This window comes from Carlito syrichta, unplaced genomic scaffold (assembly GCF_000164805.1).
Source record: "Carlito syrichta isolate Samal-C Ts95f unplaced genomic scaffold, Tarsius_syrichta-2.0.1 Scaffold307324, whole genome shotgun sequence".
Classification (NCBI taxonomy): domain Eukaryota; kingdom Metazoa; phylum Chordata; class Mammalia; order Primates; family Tarsiidae; genus Carlito; species Carlito syrichta.
This window is the reverse complement of record NW_007251420.1, coordinates 117,683-145,104: the sequence shown is the minus strand read 5'-3', so window position 1 is coordinate 145,104 and position 27,422 is coordinate 117,683. Positions and strand designations below refer to the sequence as shown.

General features: G+C 50.5%; 1 protein-coding gene across 6 annotated transcripts; it reads right to left on the bottom strand.

The window, feature by feature from the left end:
* Positions 1 to 463: 463 nt before the first annotated feature.
* DCTN1 (dynactin subunit 1) lies at positions 464 to 19,164 on the bottom strand. 6 transcript variants are annotated; one of them, XM_021715699.1, is made up of 32 exons: positions 18,818 to 19,164; positions 16,841 to 17,086; positions 16,510 to 16,588; positions 16,286 to 16,320; positions 15,563 to 15,586; positions 13,239 to 13,256; positions 11,860 to 11,880; positions 10,409 to 10,600; positions 9,865 to 10,062; positions 9,518 to 9,722; positions 9,363 to 9,441; positions 9,079 to 9,238; positions 8,858 to 8,962; positions 8,489 to 8,680; positions 8,291 to 8,407; positions 7,895 to 8,047; positions 7,156 to 7,316; positions 6,885 to 7,053; positions 6,535 to 6,603; positions 6,228 to 6,290; positions 5,967 to 6,116; positions 5,643 to 5,804; positions 5,428 to 5,559; positions 5,103 to 5,228; positions 4,736 to 4,878; positions 4,291 to 4,457; positions 2,910 to 2,924; positions 2,589 to 2,722; positions 2,287 to 2,479; positions 1,946 to 2,025; positions 1,358 to 1,447; positions 464 to 941 (listed from the first exon to the last, which is right to left on the bottom strand). In XM_021715699.1, the coding sequence occupies exons 1-32, from the start codon at positions 18,848 to 18,850 to the stop codon at positions 804 to 806; spliced, it is 3,849 nt and encodes a 1,282-aa protein (XP_021571374.1). In that variant the 5' UTR covers positions 18,851 to 19,164; the 3' UTR covers positions 464 to 803. The 6 variants fall into 6 exon arrangements, with proteins under 6 accessions (XP_021571374.1, XP_008062564.1, XP_008062565.1 ...); XM_008064373.1 differs by having other exon boundaries at positions 15,566 to 15,586; XM_008064374.2 differs by lacking the exon at positions 13,239 to 13,256 and having other exon boundaries at positions 15,566 to 15,586.
* Between the last annotated feature and the right edge of the window lie 8,258 nt (positions 19,165 to 27,422).

Below are 27,422 nucleotides of genomic sequence, written 5' to 3'. Positions count from 1 at the left end.
ACCACACTGTGCCTGGTCTATTCTTTCTTACTAGCTGTTGCTTCAGTTTTCCCTTGTTTGGTAAATATTCCCTCTGAGAGGATTCAGGTCTTATGGGGAGACTCTGGATAGTGCAGCAGAAAATCGACTGGGGTGGTAATCATACCATTATTCCAGCTCCAAAAACTAGACAGGGAGCAGCAGAAACTCCAGGAAGCAGAGACGGGGCTGGCAGAAGCTGCACCCTCTCGGCCCTCCTAACTCTACAAGTGAACTTGGGCATCTAGCCCTAAGTCTAGCCCTTTCCCCCTTGCTCAGACCAACTCACTGCACATAAATTTGAGAGAGACAGCAGCACTGTATTGGTCACTACAGAGAAAGGCCCTCAAATTTGAGACAGCCAAGTCACCCTCAGCAACCCCTCTCCTCCACTCCTGCCCTGAGCCGAACGGCCCAACTCCCACTCTCAACACCACACAGACAGCACTGAAGCAGAAGTTGGTTTAATCAAGGGCTGAAGTCCTCAATCGGGGGACCTCACTCAACCTTTGGTGGTGGGGTCTCAGCCTATCCCCCACATGCCCTGAGGCCCCTCAGGAAGGAGGGAGCAGCTGTTCAACAAATTATGGTAGAGGTCACAGAATGGGAATGGCAGAAGCTAGGTCAAGGGGAAGGGCAGGGCACTGACAGGTGGGAGTGAATCGAATGGGGCAGGAGGAGCTTAACCCACATGGTTCTACCTGGGGCCTGGCTGAGGTGGCTGTGCATCGGCAGAGCGGCACCAGGAGGGTTGAGGGCTGAAGGGGGCGGCAGGGAAGGAGTGCTTAGGAGATGAGGCGACTGTGAAGCTGGTGCAGCTGCTCCTGGGTCAGCACAAGCTGGTGACGCTGTCCAAGGCCAGTCGCACACGAGAAGGTCACTTTGCCCATGTAGACTGTGTCATCCTGCTGCTCCTCCTTGGCCTGGGAGTTGGTGAGGGGAACAGGACCCCAGGTCAGGGGCTCACTTGAGCTGTGGGCCTCTGAAAAAGGTCCCTGAGCACTGAGACCAAGAGCCTCTGGGCGACGGAGGCTTCTGAGTTCCTAGGCCATGGTGACCAGATTTTTCAAAAAAGAACAGGGGTATATAGTTTGATAAGGGAGTTTTAAGCCCCTCCTGGTGTCAAAAGCCATGAAAGATATTATTTAAGTGCTAAAATACTAGAATCTCTGGAAGCAGCATAAGCACTTTTGAGTTACTTGCAAGTAAGACTTGGTCAGATAACCCAGGGTGTGCAGTTCTTAGACCTGAGCCTCCAAAGGCCTTGGTGTATTCTGGGGAAATGGGCCCCACCTGGGACCCGCACACTGTCCTGTCCTTGCCCCATGCACCCCTTTACCCTGAGGAAGGCTGACGAAGGGAAGGTGGCAAAGTCGGTGGGTACTGTGGCTCCAGGGCGCTGAGCCACCGTCTCCTTGAGGACCTCATCCTAGACAGAGAGACAGCAGGCATTTAGAGGACCCGCAGGCCAGCACAAGATCACCCTGGTATCACAGAGACACTAATACCAGGGAGCAGGGACCCAGTCCTCTCTATCACCATACTTTTGCTCTTACCTCCAACCCCATCCCTACCCCAACATCCCTCCCTACTTTACAAGTCCCCATCATTTAAGGCCTGACATGGATTCTACTGCCTCTGGGAGGCCATGCCCAACCATTCTACCCCATTATGATCTCACTCTGACAGAAGCTGCAACTTGAGTCACTTACTCTGAAGACAGCCCTAGCTCATCCATTTTAGTATGAGATCTGTCTTCTGTTTGTACTGAGACAGTCCAAGGAAAGAGCCCTATCTTCCCTTCCACCTCCCTCCCCCAGACTGCTATTTAGCACAAGCCCAGAGGAACTCCAGAAGTGCCTGGCTCCACCACTGACGGCTCTGAAGTAAGCTCTGTAGGGTGGGGAAGGGCAGAGTCTGAGCTGACCTTGAGCTTCTCGATGGTGTCACTCAGGGACTTAAGCTGAGCCACTTGATCCATAAGCTGGGCCGATGGGCTCTTGGCAGCTGTGGGAAGGGAAAGCTGGTGAGACCCACCAAGGCCTAGGCAGGCAGCTGTACTGGATTTAGGTCAGGAGTTCAGGGACTGAGCCTTCTCATGCAGCAGGTACTTAAGAGACAGTGGGTGAACTGAGCAAACTGAACTGTGAAGTCAAAGAACACTGCTGGGAAAAGCCTCTACGGTGTGGCACTGACAGGGCAGGAGCTAAATTTCCAGGCCAAGAGGAGAGGGTGTGTCATTCATCTTGGAGATCGGTGGGGACATACCAGGGCTAGTGCGAGTGATGTCTATTACATGGGTGTGCGTGCTCAGCTGATTCAGTGTCTCCAGTAGCTGGCTGGTTTTCCGATACAGCGCTCCAGCTGCTAACTCACTGCCAGAGCCAGCATGGGGCAGGAGGGATGGCTTTGCAACATGCAGAGGGGGCAGGGCTGCCAAGGATGCCTTCATCTGTGCTCCCTGTGGAAGGAGAAAGAGGGGTAGTAGGAGCAGGTGCTAGAAGGCCCTTGCCATCTCTCAGCAGTGGGGCAGGTATGCTCTATCCCAGTCCCCCAGGTGGCTCTCTCACCTTGAGGATGCTATTCTCATGTTGGAGCTGCGAGATGTGCAGCCTCATGGCAGAGATCTGTTGAAGCAGCAGTGGTGAGTCCTTCACCAGCCCCGGGCCTGGCACGGACCCTGAAGCCTGCCCAGGGGCGCCCCCTGTGGGTATCATAACAAATGTCATCAGCCCGGGTAAAGAAGATTGAAAAATGGGCTCCATCCCTGCTCTTCCCCTTTCCTTATCCCCCACCTCCATTCCTGGCTTCCTCAAAGGGAAGTCTTACCTTGCTCCCCCAGCCCCAATTCCCACCTGCCCTGGTAACCCCCAGTCGGTATGGGTCTCTACCTCGCTGCTGTTCTTCTGTGCTCGGAATAGCCCATGGGGGAGCAGGAAAAGAGGAGAGAGGAATTAGATGATTTGGGGGATAGGGGGACACACCAGAGGAATCTTGGACGTGACCTGCAAGAAAGCCCTTTTCCTGATCATCACGCCCTCTCTGACAAAACTAGGCCTCTGCCCCTTACCATTGCGGAAGAGCAGATATATGTGAAAGAAAGACAGCAAAAGGGAGTGAAAACATGAGACAGTACAATATGTGAGGAAGAATGGCACAGTGAGTATGTGCTAGAGAAAGCACTTGGGACACAAAGTTGTTCCTACCTCCCTGCCTCATACCCTAACTCCAACAAGGGTATGGGGAAAGCTCTGGGGACACCGGTATGGCCGCACCCTTGGTGCTCACCCACAGCAAAGCTTAAGTTGAATATGCAAATACACTCCCTTGCTCCTCAGGACTCCCATGGCTCTGAGACAAAAGACCCCATTTTCTGGTGGGAAGTTTCTATAAATTCAAAACCAGTGTTTGTTTAAAGAGCCTGTGCTAAAACAATACAATGTGGTAATTCTGGAGACTCCCCAAAAGAACACGTATCTGTGCATACCAGAGGAGAGAAGACCAGAAGAGACTTGGTCACCTCCCAAGATCAAGGAGTGCCAGTGACAGTGAGAATAAGACTCTACCTAGGTGAGATCAGGAGCAGCAGGAAAAGTCTAGAGGATTTAATTCCAGGGCAAGTTTGTCTTCTGGAGGTGAGAAAGAAAAGAAACTGAAGAGCAAAAAACTATAGACAGATAAGGACAAAGAAGGCAGCAGCCACCTCCTTAGTCAGGAAACTGGAGAATCTGGGCCTTGGGAGCATGAAAAATTCCAGGTAAGGAGACCTGACCACACTGAGTGACTAGGCAAAGGTTAGAACACAAGCCCCAAGTGACACTGGGAGAAGTTGGTGATGGAAAAGATGACCACATTACAAAATGAAGCCACCTGAACTCAGTGCCTGAGCAGAGCAACACTCAAGAGCAGGCATCAGGCAGGCCAGATTCCCCAGGAGAGTTAGCCCAGTCTGCTGCAGGCTGACAACCCTATGAGACATAGGGTCAAGCATGAAAAGTCAGACTGCAGAGCCAGGAAGGACAGGTACTAGAGTCCAACTGCCATCATTATTCTAAGCTTCACTGACAAGTTGGTAAGGCCTCCTTTGGTCAGAGGAACTCAGCATATATATTTGAGGGAAGTGAAAACTTGGCGAAGCTGGCACAGAGTGAAGCTGAGCAAGCACATTCCTGGCTAAATATCCGGGAGATAAGAGAAGATAGAGGTCAAACTGAGGCCAAGGACAGGAGAGGACAATCTCTGTACCAGCACTGACTATCCCATTGTACTCACCACCAGCAATGCCTGAGACTAGGGTAGCAATGCCTGAGGGAGGGGGACCCCGGAGACCCTCAATTGTGCGCTTGGACTGGCTGTTCAGCCGCTGCTTTAGCTCTGCCTTCTCTGCCTCCAGCTGGTCGATGTCACCCTGGAGTGCATCCATCGTCTCCTCAAAGTCTCTGGGAAAAAAGAATCTGGGATTGGGCAGCGTTCCTTCCCCACAGCACCGCCTTCCTATTCAGTCCTGAGAGGTCCTTGGAGTAGCTGTGCTACTGAGGGTCTGGGGGCAGAGCAGCACAGGCTTTGGTGGGGGGGTGGCACAACGGGGTGGGCATCAGGGAGAGAAAACATGAGAGTCTCATTACTAGATGACCTGAGGAGGGGGATGGGTTAGGAGACCAAGAGCCTCCAGCAGAAGGAAGGATTAAAGGCCACAGGGCCCAGGGAGGTGCCTGACTTCTCCTTCTTCCGCAGCAGTGCCTGGGTCTCCTCCAACCGAGTCTGTACTTTCTCGATGCGCTCGTCTGCATCCTTGGCAGCACTGTCTAGCTTCTTCTCCAGGAGACTCAGCCGCACATTGGCCTCACTCAGTTCCTCCCCCTGGACAAAGACAGAGAGCTTCTAGTTTCCTTACATCCTCCCATAATCCCTGGAACCTGGGGGGCTAGACCATGAGACAGAAAGCACTCTACGCTCTCAGTGATCACAGACCCCACTCCTCCCCTCAACCCCAAGCTGTCTCAGTCTCGCTCCCCAACGCTGCTGCTGCCCTGGGTCCCAACACCTTCCTGGGCCCCAGATCCTGAGCCTAGCCCATCACTCACCTTAATCTTGAGTGATTTCTTCAACTCCTTGATAACTGTCTCTCTATCTTCGAGCTTCAAACCCAGGCCTTCAGCATCTGTGATCTCTGCACGAAGGGCTGCAGCCCGTAGCTCAACTGGGGGAGGCTAAAGAATGGGGTGAGTCAGAATGTGGGAGTGGAGAGAAGTCATGAATGTGTGCCTATCAGAGAAATCCAGTCACAGGGAAAACCTTGCCTCCTAGGCAGGGCGGTGCTCTCCACATGGCTCCCTCTTGTCTCCCTACCCCCCCCAACCAGCAGTAGCTCTGCAAGTCCCACTCATCCAGGCCTCTGCAGCCACTCACCTTGCTGGGGGGCCGCTCTGCATCATACTCCCCCTCCTGCATGGCTGTCGCCAGCTTGTTCATGGTACTGATGAGGATGCTGCACGACTGGCGCAGACACTCATAGGGGCTGCTGGAAGGGGTTCCATAGATCTGTAAGAGCCAAGGGCAGGAGTGATGGTCCCACACTGGTCACTGACACCCCCACCGCCTTCTGCCCCGTCATTCAGCCCCACCTGCTCGTTTGCCTTGAAAGCCAGCTCCTCCAAGGCAGCCACAGGCAGTCCCTCATTCTCTGCCAGTGGAGCAATGAGCTGGGCAGCAGCAGCTGCCACCTCCTGCAGCACAGCCACCACCCACGTCAAGTGTTTCCTGCAGTCTAGGAGTGTGTCAGACACCTGTGTGACAGGCCAGAGTCAGGAGTCCACCCTCGGCCCAGCACCACAGTTCCAAGCTACCGCAAAACCATTTTTGTCCCCTGACCAGATCCAGCTCTTTAAGTGCTAGGTCCCTCCTGGTTCTACACAGCTTCTTTCCCTTCCCCTCTTGCAGCCCTAAACCTGTGGTCCAAATGCCAGCGCAGCTGGGATCCCAGGAGCATCTGTCCCTGGCATTCGCCTTCGGATCTTCTTGCAGAATTGGCGGATGTCACTGCATGATGTTTCCAGGTCCCGGAGCAGGAGGGCAATATCTGTAGCCTCCTGCCCACCCTGTTCAAGAAAAACGAAATGGATGGGGAACAATGTCAGCATTAAGCTAAGGGTAAGAAGGTGGGGACTAAAACAGAAGAGGAGCTTACATAGATCCAGATGTGCTCTCACCTGCAGGAAGGCACGCAGCCGTCCTACCTCCACGCTCATGCAGTCCAGAGCACTCTGTGTAAACTGTGAGGACAGAAGTACATGATCATCAGCCCTTAACACGAGCCCTTCTGCCCCATCACCATCTCTAACAAGTCTTCAACCTCTGCTGGCCCCACATAGAAGTGGGTCCTCTGGTTCTCCTGAGCTGGCTCTGGTGACCCTGCCCCCATCTTCTGTAACACCCCTTGGGTGCCCGATCTCTTGAGCTGATGTCCTCCGTTTCTGATCTCCACAGGGTGCTCAACCCCAGGCCCAGACATTTCACCTTAATGTGGTCAGCCAGCTGCATGGTACAATCCTCAGGCTGCTCGGCAAGGTGGATGCTGTACAGATGCTAAGAAGGGATGACAGAAGAAACAGACAGTCTTTAGGCCCTGGAAGGGCAGGGAGTTTTTCCCAACTGTAGTTTGAGCCCTGGTCATCACAGGTCTCCAGAGGTACAAGAGAATCCAAAACCCCTAAGCAGCTGTGTCATAAGGCAAGTTTACCTAAGAGCAAACCAGGCCTCAAGCAGCCAGCCTGAGACATACAACTTTGACTGCTCGTACTGGTAACAGCTGCCCTCAGGTGAAAGCTTCCCTGCCTGCTGACCCAAGCCTGAATTCGTGCCCAGACCTGGTAGTATTTGATGGCCTTGGTGAGAGGCTCCACATTGACGGTCTCATCCAGTTGGTCCTTGTGCAGGAGCTCAATGAGGAAATCCAAGGAGCGTTCATGGGCACTCATTTCAGGGTAGAGGCTTCCCACTTTCTTATACACATCCACATTGCACTGAGAGAGGGCACTAAAGACCAAAGAAGGCTCTGTGAGACCAGGGTCTGCCAGCCTCAGTTCTGGCCAATCCTGGACCCACGACCCTGGAGCAGGGGAGTTGGGATTCACTTACTGCTCATAGCGGTGCAGCGTGGCCTGCAGCAGACTCAGCGAGTACACCAGCCCAGCAGCAAAGCTGAGCTGCTCCCCAGCAGCTCCTCGCAGCCCAGGCCGCTCTGAACAGTTCTCACTCAGTTCAAACTTCTCCTGGGCCTGCTTCCGGATCAGCTCTGCCTGTGGGAGAAAGCACCAGGGACCTGGGACTCAGAGCACAGGATGATGAACATGATTCGGGAATACAGGACACAGGACACAGAGTCTAACAACTATGTGGGGAGCACAGACACAGGTGGGAGAGAAAGCAGAAACAGCTCTTACAGGGCTAGGGAATCTCATGTAGAGAAAGGATAATGAATAAAGGTTGTGAGGATTCAAGATGTAGAAATGAAAGGGTAGTGGGACTAATGGGGCCACGCTCCTTCCTGACCTAAAGCTGCTCCTGCTATCTCCCCACCTAGAATGCTGTCCTGCTAATTGTCCCCCCGGCTAACTCCTAGTCACATTCTGGCCCTCAGCTCAAATGTTATTCTTTCAGTCAGACTCCATGCCCATAGAAACCAGATTCCCAATGGCGCTCTCTCATACTTCTCCTTCATAACACAAAATCTGTAATATATTCAGCTGTGATTTTGCTGACTGTGTATTCCTCCACTACATCATAAACTCTTTGTGGGCAGAGCCTCTGTCTGCTATCTTCAATGCCTGGTTCACAGCAAGTTCAATAAGTGGAATATGTGATTGATTGGTTGTACCTTGCAAATCAGTCGAGGCATGAGCAGCAGGACCAAGACACAGTCATGGTCCCCACCTGGCCGAAGGAAGCTGTCAGGCATGAAGGCAGTCAGCAGGGACATGTGCCGGTTGGCCTGGGCCACCTCCATCTGCCTCAATTCCATTTCAATTGCCTGTGAGTGAACAAGGAGGAGGGCTCTCAGCCTGGCTCTTACCACGCCTTGCTCCACTGGGCCCTTTGCTTCTAGGACAGGTGCAGGCCAAGAGTCTTCCAAACCATCACACAAAACAGCCCTTTTCCCACACCAGATCTCCCAGGAATCTGGAACCCAGAACCCCATACCAGGTCAGCCCACAGCCACACCCAAGCTGGGTTCTCTACAACCCAGTTCCTCAGGCCCACCCACTTTCCTGACCTTGGCATGGGCCTTAGTCTCAGCAAACTTGATTTTGAAGTCAAAAGTCTCTGGAGGTGGCTGCTGTTGCCTCTCCACAGATGCTTCCTGCTGATTTGTCAGTTCCCGATTCACGTCCTGGGAGCAGAAACAGTGAGGTACAGCTGGGTCATGAGGGAGCCCTGGGGTGATCATAGGGAGTGGTGAGTGGGCAGGCACCTGTAGATGGGCGGTCAGCTGGCGGTACTTCTTAATGGTCTGCTGGTAGTCTGCAACTGTTTCCTGGGCTGCCTCCACATGCTTTTGGGCCTCACGCACCCGGGCACCTGCCATGTCCAGCTGCTCTCGCAGCTCCAATTCGGTCTCACGTGCATTCTCCTGTAGTTCGTCGTTCATCTCGTTCATTGCTTCCTAGGACCCCACAGGTTGTTGGGGAAAAGGAAAGGCAGGGTCAGGGTAGCAAGGCCAGGGTGGGTCCCCTAATAACATAACCCGTTCAAACATCAGGAGTCATGTTTCAATCTCCTCAGCAGGCCCCTTCCAAATACCCACCATTAGGGTCGAAAATTAGGAGTCTGCTGCTCTTACCAAGTCTCCCACAGTCTCCCTCAACTCTCGCACTTTCTCTTCCAGATTCAGGTTTCGGTCTGTCAGCATCTCCACCATCTCCTCAGCACCCAGAGCAGCATCCACCTGTGTTACACAGAAAAAAAGGGGGAGAAGGGCTGCTGGAAAATGCCTAGAAAAAGGAGGCATCACTACAAAAGTCTGGTAGGGGGATTCTGGGCACAGGGCTGGGCTCCCCAGACCTGCTCCTTGAGCTCATCAATGGTGCTCTCTGCCTGGCTCAGCTCCTCCTGCAGACGTTCCCGCTGTTGCCTCACAACTTCCAGCTCTTGGTTCTTCTTTTCCATGAGCTTCTGGAGCTTCACATGCTCCTGCTTCTCTGAGGAAGAAAGATCCCTCATCCTGTGGGGAAGTGGAGAAGAGAGAAGGGGGCAGGCATGTGCCAGAGTCACTAGGCCATGGGTGCGCCAACACATCTGGAGGCAGCAGAGTGGGTGCCAGAGTCAAGCAGTGAAGAGGAACCTACCTCACCAGGGCATCCTTCAGGCGGGCGTTCTGTTCCTCGAGCTGCTTGAGCTGGTAACTGGATGCAGCCCCATCTGAACCTGGAGAAGACCATTAACGCTTTCAGGCCTGGGTCTCACCCCGTCGTGTGGTCCCCAGCAGATCCTGGCCCCTTACCCTTCTCTTCAATCTCGGCCTTGAGGATCTCCAGGTCGGTGGTGAGCTCGTCCACGCGCTCCTTCAGCGCCTCCACCTCCTGCTGCAGAGACTCGGCCCGCTCCTCAGCCATCTCCTTGTCCAGGGTGGCCATCTCGATGGCATCAGCAGTGTCAGCCATCTCCTCCATGTAGCGTTCCTTCGCCTCCAGCGCCTCCTTGGCTTCCTGAGGAAGGGGAGGGGCAGAGGAGTTACAAGCACAGAAATGCCTGTGCCGCCCCTTCTCTTGGGGTGTTCCAGGATCCAGCTCCAGCACCCTTCCTGGAGTCTTTCAACCTCCCAGCCACCCCCTTCACCGCGAGGCCCACCTTCCTCGCCTCCTTGAGGCGCCGCTGCAGGTCTGCCTGCTGCTCCTGCATTTTGCTCTTCCATTCCTGCACCTGTTCCAGCTGGATCTTGTGTTTCTCCAGCTCTTTGAGCTTTACTTTGTCTTCTGCCCGTTTCAGCCTGAGAGTCTCTAGTTTCTCCTCCAGGTCCCGCACCTGGGCCCTCAGTCCCTCCTCTTCCTGTGAAGGAAAGGCCCTGCAGTCTGTGCACAGCTCCCCACCCCCATCAAGACACAGCTGAAGCAAAGAAGACAAGAATGTGTGCAAACATCACTCCAGCCCCAGGATCAAAACCGAGAGGCACACAAACATCTGAGAGGAAACCATGGTGCACTGTGTACGGGGAAAGTACGCAAGAAGGGCAGGAAAGGAAAGAGTAGCTCGGTCAACAAGACATCCACAGGCTATGTCCCCATCTAGATCCAAGTTCTGGGTCTTCACCAACCTGGGAAGCTTGCAAGACCCAGCCAGGGGTCACGGGCCCCCTGGTGTCTTGATTCTCCTTCATCCCAAACCCAGTCCTTACCTTGGAGGGAGAAGGAAGTGGGGGGGCTGCTCCAGGAGAGGTGAGGGCTGGCGTGGGGATGATGGGTGCAGCGAGTGGAGTCTGAGCCGGGGTACTGGGCTCACTGCTGCTCAGCTCACCTGCAGATGCTGAGCCAGAGGGGCCCAACGAGCTACTGGCCCCGGCCACTCCGGTACTGGCTGGGCGGGTGGGCTATTCAGAGAGGGTAGGGGCAGACCAGAGAGAGAACAGAGAATGGGGATGGTAAGAGGAAGAGAGACAGAATATGAGAATATGGCAAGGGAAGGAGGCAGAGAAGGGGAAAAGCAGCAAAAAATATTAGAGCACAGTGAGAACAGAAAACAGAGTGGAGGGGAGAGGAAAATAACACAGAGAGTCAGAGAGAGACAAAGATAAAGGGCAGGGGGAGGAGGAAGGAAGGCAGAGGAGAGAGGAAGGAAAGGATAAGGGAAGACATAAGATTACAAAGCTCATCCCTTGGCACTGACCCCACATTCCTTCCAGCTCTGGCACTATACCCTTTAGAGCAGAATCCCTTATTCCCTGGAACCCACCCCCCCACCGTGACCCACTTGTGATCATTCTAGCAATTTTTTAATACTTTCAGTCCCATCCTTGCTCTGGGGCTGTGTCCTCCCCCAGGGGCAAAAAAATACCACAATGCCATTCCCATAGAAAAAGAACAGATTAGAGTTTGTTCTCTAGATTCTTACGTTCCCAGAGAAGGCTAGGCTAAAAGTGGTGGTGCCAGGCTCTCAACCCCTGCTAAACCCTCCCTACTCTTTGAGGGTCGAACTGAATCTTCCTTCCTTGGTCTATTTCAGGGGACCCTGCAGGTAAAAGGGACAAGGTAAAAGTTGTGCCCTTAGGCTTCCCCTTGAAACAACCCTTCTGTCATCTCACTCCCCCAAGACAAAGGGGCTCTAGTCAGGTAACACTCTCCAGGCTCCTGTGGGGTTGAGAAGGGGAATGAGTAGAGGAGCTGCCCTGAAGCCCAAGTCCTGAAGCAGACAGGCCTGCCCAAAGCTCTCCCTAGCAGTGCTGAGCCAGGAAGTTTTCCCAGTGGGCTCAGAGACCATGTGACATCCAAAGCCTTTAACAGACACACTTACCTCCTTATACCCTGATATTTACACTCACCTCTCTTCCAATCCCTCCCCTCAAAACTGGTCAAAATTCTCTTGTTCAAGAAAACCTGCTTTGATTAACCACAACCCTACTCATTTCTTTTGCATTCAAACTACTGGATCTGAGAACCTCCTAAGAACTGAAAATGAATTTCCTAGGAGGGGCCTGCCACCACCACTAACCCCCTCTTCCCTCTCAAAGGGAACCCAGGATACACCATGACCAACTTTCACTTGCTTAGACATACACCCTCACACATGCACATGCATGAAATGTGTGTGTACACTCAGCAGTGGCTTGCACAGAGGCCTGGTTTTTCTCACCTTGGGCCGCCGAGTTGTGGTCTGGACAGGCAACAGGAGCCCGAGGAGAAGTAGTCAGGAAAGAAAAGATAATGGCGAAAGACAGACAGCAAAAGGGACAGCAATGAGAGCAGAAGTAGTAACAGGAAGGGGCTATAGTTAGCCACCACCCCCCTACCCCATTCCCCTCTCCCTTCAGCAAATCATCATGTTCTTACTCTGGGAACCCAGAACTCCTGTTCTTCTCGGTTCCTGCTCCCACTTCTGCCCAACCCTCAAAGGCCACACCCTTCAGATACCCTGGAAATCCCAGAAGTCTATCTCCTAGGCTGTGCCACAGGAGACCAAAGGCAGCAGCTGGTGAGATCTCCAGAGACCAGTCCTCCTGTGAAAAACCTCTCACTTCAGCCTAGACCCAGAGGCTCCGCCCAGCCACCACTCCCAAGGACAAGGTCGGCCCTCTTCCTTCAAGTGCTAGACTCCATAGAGAACTTCCTAGAAACCCTATGTGACAAAAGTGATAAAAGCCCAGAAGTGGGAGATCAGGTCCCAAAGGCAGACCAGCACTGCTGTCCTCCCTACTCCCAACCCCCTTCTCCAGGATCAGATCCTGCAGCAGTCCCCATCCTTAGGGCAGAGGGCTCAGGTGTCAGGGCCATGAATATTGCATTAGCAGAAGCCCAGCGCTCAGCAGAGTTACCCCACCCAGCTGTAAGAAAGGAAGTGGGGTGGGCAGCAGCATAGAGAAGCTACTGCCCTAAACCAAATCCAGAAACCCTTCAGATTACTGCATAGTGGTAAATAATTCACTCCAACTCCCAAATACTGTTCTTGCTACCCACTGTCTCATTGCTCTGGCAGAGACAAAATACTGCTCAGATCCTGTCTCCAGGATACACAAAGCCCAAGGAGACCAATCCCTACCCCTCCTACTCTGGGCTAAGCTTTCACAGCTGTGGGTCAAAAACTGTTCTAAGGTCCCCATCCTACCTTGGTAAAGCACCCTGATACAAACCCTGGAGGAGGGATGCTGGGAAATCAACCAAGAGGCATTCTAGAATAGGTTGGGTGAGGTAGGTAGGCTTGTTCCCCCACGTTCTACCACAGGAAACTCTCCCAGAGCCTGTTTGTGGTAGAGGCTCCCTGAAGCCCAAGCCTAGGAGGCCACTGGGTACAAGGTGTGGAACACAGACTCAATCAGAGCCAAAAGCAGGCAAGGCAGGGAGCAAACACCCAGGGTGTGGGGTATGGTGATGATACACACCTCACCCTGCCCCCTCACCTTCCTTCCCCCGACCAGGTAGACAGATGAAGTCAATCAGCCCCCACCCCCACCCCAGCAGCCTGCTGCCACCATTGCCCTGGCAACCCAGCAGCAGGACCAGAGCAAGCAAGAGTACCTTTCGGGCTGTCGGTGCCTGTCTCATCATTGCAGAAAACCAAAGAAAGCAAAGAGAGGAAAGAGAAAGAGGGACAGAGGAGGATAGACACACAAGGAAGAAGGACAGAGGAAGGGAGGGAGGGAGGGAAAGAGACCGAACAGGGAAAGGCGGCGGAGACAGGAGATTAGTGCATCAAATCCCAACAATGCAGCCTCAGCTTCCCGGTGTGGCAGCTTCCCAGCCTGCAAACGGCGGCTGCCCCAACACAGAGGCCCCGCAGTTGTGCCGCGGGACCGCCAGGCTCTGGCAGGCACCGGAGCAGAGCCTGGCCCAGTTCACCAGATTAGGCTGATGGCAGCCTCAGTGGCCGCAGCACCAGCTCCACCTGACGTCATGCACCCACCCTCCTCTGCTCCATGGGGGTGGAGCCACTGCTCCTGTCACCTAGCAACGGTCCAGGGCTCTGCTGGCTCCTCCTCCCCTCCTCCTGACTAGACAGTCATGCGCAGAGCGCTCCTGCTTCCTCCAAAGCATAGGTTTTGGTTCTTCTCTCTTCTCCCTTATCCATCCCCAAAAGCTTTCTTCAAAAAACTGGGTTAAGGGCCACTCCAGAAATGGCACCCTGCAGGGCTAGGGCATCACTGGGCAGGGACACAGAGCCTCCCTGCCCCACGGGTCAGTCTCATATTCACACTCTGCTTCCCTCGTCAACTCCATTCCTGTCTCTTATACACCCTGGAAACACCCTTATGATCTCTCATCTGGCACACACATCTAGAGTGCCCCTTCAGCAAGGAGCACACAGAATGATTAAGAAACCCTGGGGGATACTTCATGTGGATAGCAGCAGCTCTAATAACAGTGTTGGGCTTCTCTCTCAAGTGTCCCCTGTCTCTAAAGGGTTTCCAGAAAGAACTGAGCACTTTGCAGAGACATCTGGGTTTTCTGCCCTGCCCTTCAAAACACACTCTTTTGCTCTGGAAGTAGCTACCAGGGGCCCTAGGCTAAGTGGTCTGCTTTGAGAGAACCACTGGAGAGGAAGTCTAGGGCAGGGAGGGGATTCTCGACTGACTGACACTTTACACCATGAGCACAGAAGAGCAGCATGGGTAGCCAAAGCTGGGCTTTGTTTTCCCAGGCAGCTGCCAAAGTCCCAGGATTTGGACATTGCTTAGGCCCCAATCCAGGGTCAGGCCAGGCTGTAGCCAGAATTCCTCCACAGATATGACTATAGTTTCATGCTCTTCCCTGTTCAGGAGCCTGAAGTAAGATGGGAGCCCCAACCAGAAGACAATAATCAAGGGATGAAACCAGTTTCTGTGACTCTGAAATGGGTCCAGCATCCTTTACAGTACTATTTTCCTTACATCCCCATTCCTACTCCAAAGCGAGTACCAGCACGTGGTGTCTACTATGGCAAGACTCCAAAGTGAGGATCCATCACCAACCAGGAATCGAAAAGATGTTTTTCTCTCCCATCCTACTGCCCCATTCCAACAGCTCCCCATGCAACGTCAGAAAGGCTCGAGGCAGACCGACAACAAGGAAGTCACAGCATTATACATACAACACAGTACATACGGTCAGACAGGTACATGCAGGTCAGAGACAGCTTGGGCAGAGGCCAAGGCAGGGGCTGGTGTGAGGAAGTGGTCATGGCAGCGATTTAAGAGTTTAAAAGAGTCTGTGGTAGGGAGGGGAGGTGGCACACTGAGTCCCTCTCCAATGATGGCTGATGGAAGGCTGCAAGGGGTAGGAGGTAGGCCTCAGGCACACCATCAGAGGGAGAAGGAGGCAGGGAAAGACTGATGGGGCGAAGTTGCAGGGAGGGTAATGTATGGCAGTGCCCATCCAGAGGCGGGCACACAAAACTCTCAGGCTTTCCAACTCAGGTCTGTTCTTCCTGTGCTCTGTTCCCTGGCCTCCTGTCTCCTTGAAAAACCACCTCACTTGGTAGCTTCCCCAGCCCCATTTCCCCAGTCCATCCTCCCATGGTCCCCCAAGTTCAGGCTAAGTGAGGACCCACTGTAACCCAATAAATGCCCTATTTCATGCTGCTGCTATTTACAGTCAAATGCTTCTTTTTTTTTTTTACTGGGAGGCCTTTGACTTGGAGTCCTGGGGCAGAGGGAATCATCCCTAATGAGTGCTACCTGGGCCTGGACACTGAGCCTGAAGTCTGTGCAGTCCTCAAGGGAATTCTGAAAGCCAAGGCCGCCATTTCCTCTGGCCATCCCAGCCCCAGCGTCACACACACATGCATGCAGCAGCCCAAGGACATGCAGGACAGTCAGGGAAGGGGCTCATGCCCCCACCCATCCAGGCACAAATAGTAAACACACCACCTTCTTAGGCTTCAGTCCCCGCTGCATGAGGGGTAGGAAAGGGCAGTTAGAGAACAGATGCCACAGTATACTAGCTGGCCAGACATGCTGGGTATAGGTGTTAAGACCAGCTCAGGCATACACAGGTAAGTGGGTAGAGGAATCTGGTCACTGTCAAGCCCTGGATGAAGACAAGTAGTCCCTCTGAGGATCGGATTCCAGGATGTCCACACCCTGGCCCAGAGAAGCTGCAGAGTCTGAAGTCCTACCTCACACCCGCTGCATAGTGAGGGAGGGGAGCTCCGAAGAGCCCTCTGCATTACAGACTAAAACAAGAGGCAGAGGTCCACTCCTTCACCATTCACTTGCAAATAGGAGGACGTCTTCTTCCTCTGCCTTTTCCCTACCCTCCAACTTTTTAGATGTTGGCATCTTTGGGTACGAAAACGTAGGAAGTTGGCTGTGCTACTGGGGATAGATCTATTCTCCCTGTCACCTCCAGTTCAATCCATTTGACCCTGAACTTCTGGAGCCTAAGAGATTTTCCCTGCTACCACCTTTACTATAATTCTAACGCAGCAACTCATACCCAGAAACCCTCCTTCCCAGGGAGGTTGAAAAGACTAGAAAGGATAATTCAGTTCAGACTCACCTAGCTTCTACCTGCTGAGCATGAGTATCCCTTCTTTTTGTCCTTCCCCTCCCTCTCTTACTCCCCATTCCCACCCTCAAACCACTCACCAGTTTGCTAGTCTTGGCAGTTGTATCAGTTCCCTCTGCAGAAAGTAAACAGAAACAAAGTGTGTACTTGTATAGAGGGGTAGGGGCAGAGAACATTATGGAGGGTAAAGGGAATATGGTGGTGATGGGGAAAAAAACTCAGGATCCACTGTGGTCCCATGTTATGGGGAAAAGTCCTGGGGACTCCTGAATGGGAAGACACAACTTAAATGGGTGGTTGTTACCTCTCTTGAGGACTTTTGAGGCAGAAGAATCAGGTGTCTCTGGGGAAGTAGTATCTGCTCCATCTTCAAATACCTGGATCTGAGGCCACAAAATAAGTTCAATGCAGCCAGATCAAGGATGGCTGCAGTATGGACCCCTCTCCAGTCCCTAAGCACGCCAGGAGTACAGGAAGCTAGCCTCACTAAGGATGGATCTCCAATCTTCCCTCCCCTGCTACCTTCCATTCTCCCAACCAGAGGCTTATACCCATTCCCAGGTAAAGGAAGTAGCAACACAATGTACATACGACAGGTATATGCACACACACATCCAGAAACAGGGTGTGAGTACCTGGGACTGGCGCACAAAGATGCCATGACCTTCTTCACAAGTGAAATACTTCCTGCCTTGGACAGTTCCGTCATTCTTGCCCTTTGCTTCATCCAGGATCACGCCTACCCATTTGCCAGTAGCAAAGAGTGTGGCTCCAACATAGGCCACAGTACCTCGGTGGCCTTTTCCAATCACTTCCACACGGGACCCCACTCGCAGAGGCCGGGCACTTGCCTCTGCACTCATCCTGCTGCCACTGGGCGTCTGAAAGAAAAACACATGCAAACATACATGGTTAGAGGTCTCAGGTCAAATGGTAGTATTCTAATGCATAAGAAATTTCCCAGCCAGGATGCTGGACTGAAAAAGGATCAGAAGTAATTTCCCTGAATCCCATTCGCAGGGTGAGGTTGACCCCCAAATGCCCCTTTGAAAAATTGACAGTGGCGTTTTCTTCTAAGACTTCGCCAAATTCCTCTGGAATCTGCTAGATTTTTAAAAGTTTACATTGTGTAACAAATCAGAATTCATTGATCAATCTGTGACTGTCACCACATGGCTGCTTCCTCAGAAGCACTGCCTCCTTAATTCTCCTCTCTGGAGGGGAATCAAGCTCAAGCAAATAACTCAGTTCAGGCCAGGGTCCCCACAACCAGACTCCCCACAACCCAATGCTCAGTAGCCCAATCTGGGAAGACAGGAAACTCACCTTACAGAATCCTGTTTCCTGTCCACTGTCATCTGTCTTCCCTGTGTTTCAAATGGCAATCTTAGGCCTCACCCCTTCAAAGGCACACCACTGTGCCTCCTTCCAGACCCTCAAGTCATCCCACTCCTTTCTGATCTGACTCTTCCCCCTCCGGTCCACACACCCATCATGGTACTCCTGGATTAATAGGTTGCCTCACTGCAACCCATTCAACCACCAACTCCCTTCTTCCTGGCCTGGTACTGTTCTGTCAACTCTCTACTCCTAAGCTCTGGAGATCCAAAATATGCTATATTGCTATAAAAAGAAAAATATATTCAAGTAAATTTGGTCCCTAAGATCTGTCCCTCACTGTCTCCCAGACCTTTGCCTGGTGGTCCAAATGGACGGCTTATCACTCCACAGGTATGCAAGGCAGAGAAACAGACTAAGACACTGTCCTTGGGCAGCTCTCAGCTTCTGGCACACCCATGATGACAGAACACAACACGAAACTAGGTCCCAAACAGGCTCACGGTTTAGAAGAAAATCACACCTAAGCCATTTTTAGTTACAGCAACTTCGTGAACCAAAGGCCTTGCAGCAAACAGATGAATGATGCATGAAGAAGTGATACCATTGTCCTAATGACTCCACAGGGCTCCCTTCTCAGCCCCCATTTGGCTTCAGACGAGAGCCCTGCCAGAGCCAGGGAAGAGCCAAGACGCCTCCCAGCCTGTCATTTCCAAACTCCCTTCTCCAAAAAGCTCGCAGGGCTCCAAGACCCCAAATCATACCTGGAACAGCAGAGTGGCTCTCATGGATCTAACAATAAAAGGAATTGCCAGTGACATCAAGATTGGACCCAAATTCAGAGACTCCCCCACTTCCCAATCAGCCTCTCAGAACCAAGTGGACACAACAGTAGGCAAAGAGTCCCTCTCAGATAGAAGACAGAGAAAGCGAATGACAAACAACAAAGCAGCTCTAAAGAAAGGTTTCACTGTGAGACCTTTCTGACCCATCGACTGCATTCTGAGTACCCAGGAGAGTCTGCCCCCCCCAGGAGCCCCTGGTTTGAGGGCCAGTTAGAGTCAGAGGTCAGGCCCTGCCAGTCCCCATTTAGGGTCCAACTCTGCGAAGGGAAGCCTGTCCAGCCTGATACCATCAGGGCTTCAAGAGCTCCTTGGAAACAGTCTGTGAGTGTCCCCAGCCTCTCTCCCCAGCCCCCACAGCAATGATGTCCACAGGCACCCAGGCCTTCTCCAGCAGCCCTCCCGGGGCCATCCCAGATCAGGGCCACTTACCCGGCTGTACACGTGCCTCTTGCTCTGGGCCATGTTGCTACCCGACCTCTACCCCCTCCCCCAGCTGGCCAAAGACAGAGAGAAAAGGTAGAAGCCTAGGCAGGAGGGTCAGGGAGCTGGGCCCTCATGGACAGACACAGGAGTCGCCGGGCACGGCTCTCCCCAGTCCATGGGCCTCACTCGGTGGCCTTCAGGGGCACGGATGGGGACGGCGAGGGGGCCGAGGAGCAAGTCCCCTCTGCTGCCCAGGATTCCTGAACCCAGAGACCAGAATCCTGCCTGCCAGCTGATGAGTCTCACTCTGCGCTAGTGCTGCTCTAGACTTGTCAGGAACCGTGCTAGCCTCTGGGTCCTAGTGCCCCCCTGCTTCACCTGGGCCAGACAAGAGGGACTGAGAGTTGGGCCCATGCCAGGAGCCTCAGCGTCATCTGCTCAAGTACACTGTCCCAGGGCTAGGAGCACAGTCCTGATGATTCCTCCTGGTCTGCACCCCCTCACCATCACTGGCCCCTCTTCCCCCAGGATATAAGCCCTCAGCAGGCCTACAAGCATCAAATGACACTCCAAAATGATCAGTTGCCTAGGGCCTCCACACAGCCAGAACCAGGGTCCTCACCCTCCTTTTGGGTGCTTCTCTCTCTCCCTCTCCTGTCTAAACTCTGAACTCAGGGTCCCCATCCATGTGATAAGGGCCTGGATTTCACTCTCATACTGAGCCACAGGAGCCAGGCTCTGCCCAAAAAAACAGCAATGGAAGGGCAGTAATGGAGGCAACCTCATGCACACAGCAAAGCCAGTCAAGTACCGAAGGCCCCTCGAAGGATTGGCACGGGTTGCCATTGTCACTCTTCCTCCCTTCTAGAAACTACAAGGGGTCAGGTTCTGAAGACCAAGGGTATCAGATTCAATGGGAGTATTAAAGGCAGTGGTCAAAAGCAGAGAGCCCCACTTTCCCCTTTTAACACAAAGCCAAGTCCACCTCAGTCACCTATCCCTTGTACTCTTGGCTTGGCTCCTATCATCTCAGACCTTAACGAGATGGTTTATTTGCTACATTTCTGTATTTCACAAAAATTATTTAATTACTAGATATTGCTTTTATAAATAAAACAATTTTAATTTAATGAGATTATGCATTCTAGTGAGTGGTCTCCAAGGGGCTATGTAACCATACTACTTCATTCACTGACCAATCTATCACAGACTAGGAACAAAAGACCCCTAGGCCAACATATGGTTCCACTGATATGGTATTGATTTAGATCCCCTGGACCTAGGAATATCTGTCTTTTCTGCTTGAGCTTCCTTCACTGGCAGAACAGTGACCTCCCCCACTCTGCCTTCTTTCTAAGGCAGGCCAGGTCACCCAACAGTAGAGTGATAGCCAACAGCCAGAAACAGGTCCCAAAACAACCGCTCCATATCTTCAGTCCTGGCCAGATCCCTAGGAAACCATCTCTCTCCTCCCCTGCAAAGTCTTCAGGCTTCCTTTACCTATTCATTACACAGGTGGTCAGGACCGAGCATGTCCTCATAACCTGAACTTCACGAGTTCAGGGCACTGTGCAGTCTACAGGGCACCTTAACAAAACATCACTTTATAGTACCAGGCATGGTTGAGTACCATGGTTCTAGACTCAGGCTGCCTTCCTGGCTTTATCACTTGGTAGCTACAAAAACTTGGTCTAATTACTTTACATCTTTGTGCCTCAATTTCCTCATCTGTCAATTAGGCAATAATAAAGAATGGATCTCAGAGAGGTGTTGTGAGGATTAGCTGAGATGATTCACGTAAAACATTTAGTCTAGTGTCTGCTATTTAGTAAATGCTCAACAGAAGTGGCTAAGGGCCGAGCTTGGTGGCTCAGCCTGTAATACCAGCACTTTGGGAGGCCAAGGTGAATGGATTGCCTGAGCCTGTGGGTTCGAGATCCGCCTGGGCAACTTGGTGAGACCTCATCTCTACAATAAATCAAAAATTAGCCGGGCGTGGTAGCACGCGCCTGTAGTTCCAGCTACTCGGAAGGCTGAGACGGAAGGATCGCTGGAGCCCAGCAGGTCGAGGCTGCAGTGGCAGGGAGCAGCCACTGCACTCCAGTCTGGGAGACAGAGTGAGACTCCAACTCAAAAAAAAAAAAATAAGTGGCTAAGAACAGTGTCGTCATCATCATATATGGATATTACTATAATTCCACAGAGAGGCAGGCCAGGGATGATCCTGGCAAGCAAACTGAGGCTGAGAGAACCGAGCAACTTCCCTGAAGTTACACAGATGGTAAGAAGTATAGCAAAAAATGGAACCGACCTGACCCAGAGTCCTCCGTCACCACACACACCTCTAGGTTGCCAAGACTGTGCTCTTCCTGTAGACCACACAGCCTTCGAAAATCCAAAAGGCCTTAAATCTAAGAACAGCCTCCCAACTCACTAGTCGCACAGGTATAAAAAGTCACCAAACTTCCTGGAAGCTGTTTATTATTCTATAAAATTGGAACAGTATCTGCCATATCTGCACAGTATTATGAGGTTTCAATGAGATAAAACCCATAAAAGCACTGTATGAAAAGTACAGAGGTTGCAGATGTGCAAAGAATTACTACCTGACATGATACTGAATGGTATATAAATTACAAAATAAAATGTCTAAATACAATAAGGAATTACAGACAGGAGAAAGGTGAATTAGAAAGAAAAGGGGTACCTGACTATGCCTTGAACTGTGGAGATATTTTTTAGATGTAGAAAGGCCTACCAAGCACTATAAGTTGTGAACACATAGAGAGAAATAATTTTGCTTGACCAGGGAATATTAAAGGAAATTAGCTTAGCTGGAGTGAAGAATTCAAGATGAGTTCTTCCATCAAACTATAAGCCTTCTGAAGCAGAGTCCACAATTTTTCTTCTTTATGATTTAATAGCCCTTAGCTCAAGGAGTCAAATATTTATTGAATAAATAAACACATTAATATTGCAACGTACTAGGAGGTAAGTATGGATAGGCAAGGAGTTTAACATCAGGCAGAGACAGAAGGGCTTGATCCAATAACAACAGGAAGCCAGTCTCTTTCCTGAGCAGGAGGCTGCATAGTGAAAACTATTTTAGGCAGATCAAACTGGTGACACCTGCAGGATGGAATGGAGGCAGGAGCAACATGACAAACACAGGGATAACAGCAAGGAGGCTGCTGCAATAATAAACATGGGATATGGAAGGTCTGAACCAGGGTCATGAGAAAGAGAAGAAAGAGGCCAATTCTTCTGAAAGAGACAGTAGCAAAAAAGCCCCCAAGAAGGTCCTATAATAGATCAAACACAAGGAAAGAGGCAGCAGGTCTGCATGGCTCTGGAGACAGACCTTTGGTTTTCCCATTTTATCATCTGTAAGACTCTGGGCAAGATATTTGACTTTCTGAGCCCTAGTTACCTCATGCAAAAAGGAGGAAATAATGTTACTTCACAGGGACATTGTAAGGATTAAATAAGATGTAAGCATTTAGCACAATGCCTGTGTGCCAAATTGTAAATATCATCTTCATAGTTATTGCAAGGGTACAGCAATGATGACTTGCACACAGTAGAAACTCAAATGTTGTAAGGAAATAGATGGATCAACACATGTATGAATAAGAAACGAATAAATAAACTCTGGAGTTTTCAAGCACAAGAAATATAATGATGATAGAAATCTTAACAGAACTGGGGGAATGGAAGGGAAACCGAGCATGTTAGGAGACAGAAAATAAGTTCTGTTCTTAGGTCATCTCTGGGGCAAATTTAAGTATATACACTAATACAAGTATTTCACATCTCCTTCAAAAATGAGCCTGGAAAAAAAAATTCCATTATCTTCATTCTATAGGTGATAGAACTAAGTCTCAGAAGTTAAATGACTTACCCAAGTCCCACTGTCAAAAAATGGTAGAGGGTCACATCTGACTATCAGGTGAGTGGTCCTTCCACAGCATTACCGGGCTCAGCCAATGTCCCACAAGACAATCCTGAGTTACATGGTCCCTCAGGCAGGGTGGAGACAGATACTCCCTGGATTTCTAATCCATTTTCCTCCCTAGGTATTCAATACTGCTAAAATATCCAAGACAACAGGAAGAGAGGAGGGAAAAATCTTAGTTCAGTAAATAGGTTACCAATAGTCTTAGAGAAAACTTCAGGAAATGACAGGAAGATAAGATTTGTGGGAATTAAGGAGGAACAAGTGAGGAGGAAACATCTCTCCCATTTCTGTTCCTCCTCCCACTTAAACCATTTCTACCTTGCTTTTACTGGCACCCCACCAGACTTTGATGCCTTGATCTCCTCTTGTCTCGCCTCATCAGACCTTGATCCTAGACTAACCCAACTGTCTGTTTTCCCTGATCCTCTCCTGGGGGAGCTAGTCTGAAACCCAGGCAGTTTGACAGCTAAGCAAAACTATATGTTTCTAAAAGCACTAGTAAGAAAGAGATGAATGTGGACATTGGTCCCTCAGGAGTCAGGCAAGTAAAAGGTCTGCTTAGTGAATGGGGAATGAAGGCAGGTAGCTGGAAGCTTGGAAAGCTGGATTCCAGATAACCACAGGAACCCCAGAGGACAGCTCTCACAGAGCCTTTTGTTCCTAGGTTCTACCCCTGTATCTATCTGCCTTACAGATCTCATGCAGATAGGTCCTAGACCCTAAGTGGATTTCCTTCAGCTCTCCAGCTCCTCGTTATTCCCACAAATGTCTGCAACCTACTCCCACTCTGAATGCAGCTCTTCTCCATCCCAAGATGTCTCCTTTCCTCCAAAATACCAGTGACTTCCAGGCCCACCTCCAAGAGCCCAGACCTCAAAGAGTCAGGAAAGCTACACAGTATGCCTCACTTATCTTTAATACAGAACTTCTGCAGGAAGGCAAGAGGCACTCAGTTCTGTACTTCCCAGTGGTAGCAGGAGTCCTACTTAACCTGTATGAAGTTCCTGCAGGTTCCTCCCCCTGAATCAACCAGCAAGTTCCTGGCACTAGGACCCTGCAGACAGGGAACCCTGAGCCTGCGCTCTGAAGAGAGAGATGCACCATTTCACAACTTCAGCAAAAGCCAAAGCAGCCAACAAAGCCACAGCCCCATCGGCTGTACTGGGCTCTGCCTTTTGGGCAGCTCACCGGCCACTCCCCAAAAGCAGAGCATTCCATCCTTTCTCTTTTTAAACCCACGTCATCATCTGATCATAATGGAAATCAATCTCCTCAAACCACCATGCAAAGGCGTATCCATGGCAACCTCAAAGAGAAGGACAGAGAGATGATGCTTCAGTGGCTGCAGCAGGAAAAGGTAAGTCTGTTTCTCTTCCATCCATGCCACCCCACCATTCTCCCCTTTCACTCAAGTCAGTCAGGTGTGCACACTACCTGCAAACTCTATCTATCACACCAACTGAGAAAACACAAAAGGTAAATTAATAATCATTGTGTTATTATATAATGTTATAGACTAATCCCATACCGAGTGGTAGAAAAAAATTCTTTTTCTAAGTGATGGGAATGGGGACAGGTCTCTCTTCTTATTCACCATCTCAGGTGACAGTCTCAGTCAGCAATACCCGACAAAAATCACTATCAGTCACTTGTCTTTCTAGTCAGGATGCTGGAAAATCACTCAAGAATTTCAATCTCTTTATACAGTTGCAAAAAGCTGGCAGTAACACTCACTCTCCCCACTGTCCTGCCTCCCTATGCCATCATCATGCCCACAGACTGGCATGGTAAATCTCCCTCCTTAGCAACCCTAGATTCTAGCCCATCAAGGTTCAGAAATTGGGAGTTGGGATTAAATCTATGCCTTCTCTGATGCCTCAGGAGAAAGAATCCATTTCTGTAGAGGTAAGAGATTCCTCAAACACAAATACCAATCCTCCATGCCTCAATTTCCTTTTCTGTAAGACAGGGATTATGAAAGTAACTTTCTAACAGGATTGCTGTAAAAACCACGAGAATGCCTGAAAAGCTCTTAGAACAGTGCCTGGTACAAAGCACTCAATAAACGTCCGCCTCTATTATTAAGAGGATGATGAAGGAGAGGCCTATAGTGTAGGAGTTCAGCTCAGAGTGTACTCAACACTCCTAGAGTTTATCTCAATTCTGTTTTCTCTTTCCTCTGAATAGTTTCAAGCTTCCTTTACTACTGTCAAGTCCCTATTCCTGCCCAAGTCCACACTAGCACCCCCACCCACAGTAGATAACCTTGCTGAGAAAGAGAATTGAGTTGATTAGGTAAAAATTATTTTGTAAATGTAGGCATATCTATGTATACCTGTCACTGGGTCTTTCTTCCTAGATTTCTTCATTCCTCTTCAAAGGAAATAGTACCCCTTTCTTTTCAGGGCCAGACCCTTCCCAACTCTCAGAACCTGATTTAGCAGTCATCTTTCCTACTGGGTTTTCAATTGCACCTTTCCTACTGGCTCTTACATGTCATCAGAAAACCCATGCTCAAGACTCTTTCATTCTAGGAAAAACTCCCTAGTCTCTGCTACCTCACCCACAAGCTGCCATCATCTCTATTCTTCCCTTCTCTGCCAAACTACTCAAGGTGAATATACATTCTCTATCCTCACCTCCCATCTACACCTCAATCCACTGCAATCTTGTGCCATCCCTACCACTCCACCAAAGCTGCTCACACTTAAAAAGAGCCCTGGAGGGGCAACCCCTTCAGGTCCCCTCCCACCTTGGGAGCTTCTCTGTCCTGTCAATAAATCCTGCTTTCTCAAAAAAAAAAAGAGCCCTGGCGATCAAGATCTCAAGGTGCATTCTCTAAGGTCATCCTAACTTGACCTCCCTGTAGCAACTGAGACTGCCAATCCTCTTTCTGGAATTTTCTCCTTTCCTAGCTTCCTGGACAACATTCTCTCTTGCATTGCACACCAACACTTCTCATCTCCTCTGTCACTTCCAGTCTTCCGTAAGTGCGACTGGGCGAGCTCATCCATTCCCACAATATCAACTACCATGTGCATCTACTATGCCTAGGCAGAGACTCTCTTCTGAACCTCAGACCCACATCTCCACCTGACTGCTATATGCTACAGACCCCTAAAGTTCAATATAATCCCAGACACTTAGTATCTTCCCTCCCAAAATGTTCCTCTTTTCTATTCCCTCCTTGCAATTGGCACCACCACCTGCCCAAAATAAAAACTGAGTCATCCTCAACAACTCCCTCTCTCTTGTTCTACAACCAATTAGTCATTATGTCTGGCTAATTATGTCTCTACAGTCTCTCTGAGATTCAATCCCTCTTTGCCATAACCACTGACTTAATCCTTACTTCAGCCCTAAACCATGCCTATGTTGTTACAAGTCTACTGACGTCCCTAATCCAGGTTCTTCCTCTTCAGCCTATGTCCACATTTAGCTTCCCACAACACAATCATGTCAACTCTCTGACTAAAAATTTCCAGTGGCTTCCCTGTCCACAAAGTTGAATCTTCTTAGAACAGTACTACAGGCCATTAGAAACCTGGCCTCAAGCTGGTATGGCAGCGTGTAGTCCCAGCTACTTGAAAGGCAGAGGGAGGAGGATCCCTAGGATCCAGGAGTTTGAGGCTAGTGTGCACCATGATCTTGCCTGTGAATGGCCACTGCACTCTAACCTGGGCAACACAGCAAGACTATGTCTCTAAAAAACAAATAAAAACAAAGTAATGGATCAAGTCTTATCAATCACCAAAGTTCTCTTAGACTCCAGTCACTTAGATCGACTTGCCTTTCTCCTTTATGCATCTGCAAATATCACTAGGACCATTCTTCCTCCTCATCCTTTAAGGCTTCGCCAAATTATCACCTCCCCGCTAAAGATTCTCCTGATTTTTCCAGGTAGAGCTAGCTAGTCATCCCTTCCTCTGCCTTCACAGAGGTCTTTGGACATACCTCCATTACAATACCACATTTTATTTAAAATATTGTCTCCCCTACTCTATTATATATCACTTCAGGGCAGAGAATTTTATACATCTTAGTATCTGAGCACTAAATACAGTACTTTGTCCAGAGAAGGCACTTAATGTTGAATGGAAGCCTGCATCAACACCAGACTAGGGATATAAATTGACAGCTTTCCCAGAGCCCAACCACCACTGGGGAAATTAACAGTCATGCACACATACATTCTGTAGATGTGGCTCTGTCCCCTCCTGATAGGAGCCTAAGAAACTAAAAATGCAGACTGGGAACAGTGTAATCCCAGCACTTTGGGAGGCCAGCCTAGGCAACTTAGCAAGACCTCGTCTCTACAAAAAAAAAAAGAAAAAAGAAAAATGAAAACATTAGCCAAGCATGGTGGTGCACACCTGTAGTCCCAGCTACTCAGGAGGCTGAGATGGAAGGATCACCTCAGCCAGGAGGTCAAGGCTGAGGTGACTGGTGACTGTGCTACTGCATTCCAGCCTGCGCAACAGAGTGAGACCCTGATTCAAAAAAAAAAGGTGCAAGAATAGCCCTAGGTCCTATGGAATTTGGTAGTGATACTAAATCTCAATACCCTATGCCTCCAGGATAAAAGAATAACAGAAACAACTCTAGGTGATGTGCAGATCTTCTGGGAAAAAGCACTAGTGAAGCTGTGGGGAC